Raw genomic sequence first — 6798 nt, forward strand, 5'->3', positions numbered from 1 at the left:
AACTGTGCATACCCATTGCCATAGAAAAGTTTTCACTGAATAAAATGCAGACAGTCAAGGAAAAATGAAATTCACATATTTCTCTGCTTATGTATGTGTTTGTGTTTGACGAAATGGAAAGGCAGCTGTAAATAGTGAAATGCCTTCATAGTTATGAAAGCATCCAGCTGATGATATTATGTATATGCGCAATTTAAATGCATCGTCTTAAAAGAAAAGAATTGAATTTAAAAAAAAACTTCTCGAAACAGAATAGGGATGTACAACGTAACGATAATGAATTTTATTATGACATAAGTGCCTATGGCAATTTGCATGCATCGACCGCGTCGAGGTGTCTAGTGAAAGTTAGAGAATTGATAATAATACGCAATTTAGTCTTTGAAGCATGTATTGGAAGATATTGTTGTACCTGTACGATCTTTTATATTTGCAATATATTAGGGATACGAAGATGTTAGGCGTAAATCGAAAAGTAAGAGGAAAAATACAAAAGTGCGAAACCCCCTTCCTCGGAAACTACTATATTTACAATAGGAGGGCACGTTGTACTATCTCGTATGTATATTTTCCAAGACATACGCTCATACGTAAGAAACTGGATTCCTTTTTTTTTTGTACTTCACAGCCAACGAGAGTCAGAGAGCGTAGGTCTACGGTGACTATGTACTTATTGATTTCAGCCTAAGCATTTAATGTATAGTTTAAGAAATGAGTTGTATTGCGCGAAATAGTCAAACGCGGTGCTGGTTACGCGAGTTTCAAAACGAAGCTCAACAATAGCACTGGACTGCACGCGAGCCCCATACTCATTCCGCGAATTACCGGTACTAATAATTATTGTAAGTTCTATCTCTCTGTTCCACACACGCATGTCTACGAACTATTTCGTTTACTCGATTACAGGAAAGAAACGATGTTTTGCATCCATCTATTGTACCTGCTTTGAAACTCAAATTGCCTTAATGACAATTATATACATCTGTATCTGTAAATATAGACAATACAACTTAGTGAATAAGCGTAAAAGATAAGATAGGATAACGATTTTGATGTGCTCATCTGAACGAAATAATTTACGAGGCATATTATAAATAGAGAAAGAGAGAGATGTACTTTGTAGTAACCATACGTATTGTATCCATCATACTTATGCGCGTAGTTGCATAAATTGTTCCTTTTTGTGCAGTGGCAGCTAAAAAATTGACTAGTTCTATTATTATATAATAATAGAAGCAGTACACAAAATTTGTGTTATAAAATAAAGTTGATTTACACAACATTTTATATTTCAGTTTTGTACAAATCCAAACAATATATATTGCGCCGTATGTAGAGATTATATGAGCAACCAAAACATTGGTTAGAGCATAATGAGATTCGATAGAGTATTTTAAATATTGTTTCCAAAACTTTTCAATGATTTATACACAATATCGTTTCATTATTTAAAAACGTTAAGGTCAATCGCTGTAATGATACAAACTATTTCAATTATCTACGAGTTATTTATTAATTTTGTAAAGAGCAATTCATAAATGACAATTGAAGATAATAATTAAAACCACTAATAAACCAAGAATGAGTGAAACTATTAAAAAATTAAATATTATATAATATATATAATAAAAATTCTTTCATATTATTTTTATTTAATTTTGGAAAAGCTCTATTACGGCTTGAATGTCGTATATCACATATATTTAATATCTACATCTAATCTAACATTTTACATTAAGCTTTTAAAACGAAGTCTCATTTATGTGAATAAGATTTGGTAATTAGATCTTCGGTGCACACGTAGCACTCATTGAGAATTTACTTATTTACACATTAGTAGAATTTAATTAGAAATCTCTGAGATCGTAAAATAGTTTTGTATGTTCATACATAAATGCTTCACATACGGTAAGTGACAAGATAAAGCATGCATAACTGTTAAAATACGAAAAATAAAGTTAATTTTGTGTACAAATACACGTGTAACATACATGCTTCTCTTCTTTTTACAAATATAGACATTAAAACTTAGAAGTATGTTTGTACATGTTAATTTTCTCTTGAGACAGTCGACGAGTACAAAGTATTATTTACTATAAATCGTAAAAGTCAATTAATTTTGTTGCTCCCTTTAAGCATCGTCAATTATGAATACATTAAATGAGTGTGAGATTCTTAAATAATTGGAATTAATCATGATTATCGCTAAAAAGTTATAAGTCTTTCTCTTCAATATACATCTATTGAGGTAATGTACCCAATTTATACACTTGAAATCTTTCCAGCCCCTCTTTGAACACACACAAATAAACTGTTATTAATTTCAAATAAATAAAATTATAATTACAACAGTCACAAATTACAATCTCCGTTACAGTTAGAAATTCTACCAATAGAATGAATTACTTAGAAACTCGGTGGTAGATTTATATAGGGATGAAGCGCTTTGTTTTAAACCAGTGAACAGTGACACAACTCCCTCCTTATCGTCTTCCTCCTCTTCCTCGGGTAAGTAATCGGGCAATCCTTCACTGTCGCTGTCGCCGGCTTGTATCTGCAAAAGATTCGTTACATGCAACGTGAAACAACTTGTCCAGGCAATGAACAAAAAGTATATTGAAAAAAAATCCACACGTCTGCCGTATAAAAGCAGACCACCAATCGATTTAAAAGGTATACGACAATCCTTACCAGCTTGACGAGAAACTCTTGATTAAATTTGTTTCTCGTAACCAATCTTGCTTCCATGCTGTCCGTATTGTTGTCGATCGCTTCCGCGATCTGTTTCGCGGTGACATAATTCAAGGTGCGCATAGTTACACGCTGATGCTCTACGTCGACAACAAGCGAAACGAGACCTTCGATCCTAATTAATATCCCTTCGAGCTCGGCGCGAGTTTCCTGCAATTATTCCGATCGTTTTACATTACGTGCCCTCCAATGTACCATTATTTCTCTTATTATGTTCTCGCACGTTAATGAACTGCAATAAACAATTATAACACTTACCGGTAATAAACCTTGAACGTGTAAAACTACTACGTGTGTCTTCAACTTTTTGGGCTCTATAACTCGCCTGCAACGACTGCGCAAGTTATATATAGGCGGTTTCATGCGCTCTATGTCATCTTTGATGTGCTGCGCTCGACTGACTATCTTTGGTTCGCTCAAGCCGTACTTGTTGATGATCGCCTCCAAGGATTCGCGCACGCCAAAGGTGGACGTTATGTGTATATAATTGTCTACATTTTTAACAAATATCTCCAGAACGTCCAGAGCTAGGGTAACCACGTCTACATCAGGTACTTCCAAGACGTACGCTACGTACGACAAGACTGTCTTGTCCTGCAACAAATCAAGCAATCAGTCGACGACAAAATATACCCAATATGCCTAGATGTCTGCAACACGCCAGCAGTCTGCCAGCAGACTCGAGTAAAATATTGCGACGGACTGGCACGAAGTCTGCGAGCTTCCGAGGCTTGTGTCGTCGCAATCTGACAGCAGATTCCGCAGTGAATTTGCCAGTGGTTTACACTTTCGCTGGCGTCCGGCTGGCAAAATTACAGCACGCCGCTTCGGCAGATCGTGGCTTGGCATCTCACCTTCAGAATCGTGTCGTGGTTCGCCAGGTCGTCCGCGAGCTTCCTGTACGTCTGGAGGGTCTCCAGCAGCTCCCGCGGGTCCACGTCCATGGGATCGACGTCGACGTCCACGTCCACGGAATCCTCTCCGTCCATTGTCCACGGGTGTTACGTTGGCATCAAACACGCCTGAGATTCGCGATCGACTAGACGCGACTTTCGCCTCAGCACCATCAGACCTCAACGCGGATCCTCGTCCCCATCCCGCGGGCGGAGCGAGAACACGCCGCTCTCTCTCCGAAACGCGCGTTAATTACGTCGCAACGGCGCCGAACCGGGGGCTAACCTTATTCCCGCGCGGAGCCGCGCTGAACGCGACGCGACGAGAAGGGAGCTACGGAGCCACAGGCTGTCACATTTGGCATTTGATCAAGATCGATCGAAGCACGTTGCACGCGCGCGAGTCCACCGATGTCGATCAGTAATACAGTATCGGTCTTATCGGCCCACCGAGGAGGGGGGCGGGGGCGGGAGAGACTCTGCCAGCGCTCCGGTCTCGCTCCTCCCCTTTCGACGGCCGATTCTCCGAAATCGCGGCACTTGCGACTTAACTGGAGCTCGGAGAAACCTGTCAGGCGCGTCCGCTGGGACGAGAAATTTACGGTCGCGTGGCGGGATGATAAACAAAGCGCCAAAGGTGCAACGTCAAGCGCGTCGATATCGCAGCGAATGTGCGAGCGCTCCGGGCGTGCGCGTCGCGCCCGAATATTCGTACAGGGTTGTTGGGGTTGTTGTTCGCGATTACGGCCACGGCTTTATCCGCGTGTCGATAACGAGAGAATAATTAAGCAACAATAAATTAAGTTGCTATCGCAGCGTATTGGATTACCGCGTGAAAAAGTTATAAATGTTCTCTTGAATATCTCAAAAAGTATTAGGCAAATAAAAAAATGTTTCCGACAAAAGTTGTTCATATTAATTAGTAGAATAAGATGGTGTAATAAACAATAGGAATTCTATTAAAAAAATTGAAGGTGACCTTTACGTAACCCTCAAATGACTATCCAAGGTCAAATCAATGGCACCACCTTACGTCGCCCTTCGAACCAAACAACTTTTGTTTGAAACGTCTTTCCGTATCTTTCATATTTTTTGGGATATTTCCGTGGATCATTTAAAATGAGAGCCTGTATTATCATTGATTGAGTATATTCGAATGATCCCAGATAGCACATTGGAGAAGAACGCGGAGGGAATTTTCTCTTAAAATTTACCCTGAAAATGATGCAGTCGTGGGACAACCCCCATTACACCGTTAAATATTGGCCAGTGCACTTCCAATATAAATATAATATTATATAATTATTATCGTGCAATATTTACATTTATTCCACGTCCAGTCTTGGCTTTACGTCGGCCAATGCATTTCTAATATAACCGAGATTGGACCAATGTTTAGCCAAGATAGCACAAAGGTGAACGTAAGTTCATAGAGAATTTATCTTAAAGAAAGAAAAAAAAACCCCGTAGAATTAGATATAACTGAATGGTAAAATTTTACAAAACTCTCGTAAAGTTTCTTGCCCTTTTGAATTGTGATTCTCAAAATACTCTCACGAAATTCGTCGAAATAATAACGAAATAAAAACTGTAGAAAGAGAAAACTTGCTCGGCGTGGGGTTCGTCCCCTTCACCAGGCTGCGTTAACAAGCTCGCGGCTGCGATATTGCTTTTTGCCATATCTCCGCGGGACCGGCTTCGGATTGGCCGGCTCCACTGCGCACTCGCGGGAGAGGGTATCACCCCTTATCCCTCTGTATCGCGAGCTACGCGACCCCCTCGGCGTCCACCGCGGCTGCACGGTCCGCTGGAGACAGAGCAGACGTAGTCGACGGATCCCGTCGTCCGTGTGTGATCGCAACGTAAGTACGAGTCACGTTGCCGCGCCTCGATTTCATCGTCTCCTCCTGGTGACGCTCCAGAATCGCCCTTACCCTTATCGATCGCGTTCCGCCGCGCGGAAGTGCGTGCGCGCGTGTGCGCGGGTGATGTTGGACGACCGGGCTCGCTGCCACCGCCGTGACATATTGTGTCGGGGCATCATATGACGATTTTTCCACCCTATCGATTTTCATGTATTTTTACTCGATGGAAGTCTCCCCGTAAATGTTAAAGCGAGATATTTGCATTCGTACAGCGCAGAACTTGCAGTTATATCGCAGCAACGTTGCGGCATTGTTGTATGGACAGTACGCTAGCAGATTGGCAGCGAATTCGAGCGGAATTCCGCGAGAAAACCATAGCCACCCTTGTGTGCGCGCCAAGCTTTTCTGTGTTCTGTCGGTAGAAACCGCTGGTGTGATTTGGCGGCGGAAACCGAGCGGATCCTGCCGCCAGGTCACTACAGGTTCCACCTGGTTTCTGCCAGTCCGCTGGCATCTAAACGTTAGCAGGCTCTGTCGAATTTGTAGCGGCAGTCTGATAACGTCGTTAGATAGAAATCCGTTCGGATTCTGTCAGATTTGCCGCCTCTCTGCCTCTGCTAAAAATTTATAACAGACTTTGCTCACCCAGACAGCACAAAGGTGAACATGAGTTTGTAGAGAGAATTCATTTTAAAGGACACCTGCAGAATTAGAAAACTGAAGAATTCTTGAAGAACCAGCAACAATATCAGTTCGTCTTGTGGTGTTCCTCAGAAATTCATTGGTGCATGTAATTTTCCCAATCATCCTTATCTTCTACGAGTTCCTGAAAACTTACGAATTCAAGAAGGGAGATAACTCGAAGAACAACTGCGATTCACTGTGCAATCCGGGCAGAGTCGCAGATTCGGCTGTCTGGGTCGCGTCTCGTGACCCTTTTGACAATCCAGCCCTAGTAGCACAGTGCATTGGCTGAATATGGTCCAATGTTGGCTACATTAGCAATGCAATGGCCGATGTTGTCCAACGCAAAGCCAATATTGGCCAAGGAATAAATGTAGATATTGCACGATAATATAATTTAATATATAATTAGACCAATATTGCTAAATAGACATATTCCCAGCAAACACAGTAATGTAACATATATGTATAAAATACATAATAGCAAGTATCACGAGGTAACGAGTTATGTAACAAGTAACATACATGTATGTTACCTGTACTACAGAATGTCAGCAACAAAAGTATGTCTCTGATATATTTATGATATGTAATCTTGCTAATAT

At 41.2% G+C, this 6798-nt stretch overlaps 2 protein-coding genes across 4 annotated transcripts in view; one reads left to right on the forward strand and one right to left on the reverse strand.

Moving 5' to 3' along the window:
* Positions 1 to 380: 380 nt before the first annotated feature.
* LOC105567137 (armadillo repeat-containing protein 1-like) lies at positions 381 to 4325 on the reverse strand. The gene is made up of 4 exons (XM_012021744.1): positions 3606 to 4325; positions 3010 to 3345; positions 2692 to 2901; positions 381 to 2554 (listed from the first exon to the last, which is right to left on the reverse strand). The coding sequence occupies exons 1-4, from the start codon at positions 3738 to 3740 to the stop codon at positions 2387 to 2389; spliced, it is 849 nt and encodes a 282-aa protein (XP_011877134.1). The 5' UTR covers positions 3741 to 4325; the 3' UTR covers positions 381 to 2386.
* A 1017-nt stretch (positions 4326 to 5342) lies between these two features.
* LOC105567139 (cationic amino acid transporter 4) overlaps positions 5343 to 6798 on the forward strand; it is an 8421-nt gene continuing 6965 nt past the window's right edge. The window contains exons 1-2 of one of the 3 annotated variants that reach the window (XM_012021749.1): positions 5757 to 5923; positions 6159 to 6169. In XM_012021749.1, coding sequence (XP_011877139.1) covers positions 5827 to 5923; positions 6159 to 6169 — 108 coding nt within the window. In that variant the 5' untranslated portion in view covers positions 5757 to 5826. The other 2 variants (XM_012021750.1, XM_012021751.1) reach the window with 2 other exon arrangements.

The sequence above is a fragment of the Vollenhovia emeryi genome, unplaced genomic scaffold (genome assembly GCF_000949405.1).
Source record: "Vollenhovia emeryi isolate VEMERY1.0 unplaced genomic scaffold, V.emery_V1.0 DF939140.1, whole genome shotgun sequence".
NCBI classification, from domain to species: domain Eukaryota; kingdom Metazoa; phylum Arthropoda; class Insecta; order Hymenoptera; family Formicidae; genus Vollenhovia; species Vollenhovia emeryi.

What these genes read in the sequence shown, in the direction of transcription:
- LOC105567137 (XM_012021744.1), bottom strand. Translation starts at nt 3,740, where the DNA reads ATGGACGGAGAGGATTCCGTGGACGTGGACGTCGACGTCGATCCCATG. An exon ending in ACGTTCAAGGTTTATTACCG is followed by an intron (nt 2,902 to 3,009) that starts GTAAGTGTTATA and finishes GAATAATTGCAG; the next exon opens with GAAACTCGCGCCGAGCTCGA. An exon ending in AAGAGTTTCTCGTCAAGCTG is followed by an intron (nt 2,555 to 2,691) that starts GTAAGGATTGTC and finishes AATCTTTTGCAG; the next exon opens with ATACAAGCCGGCGACAGCGA.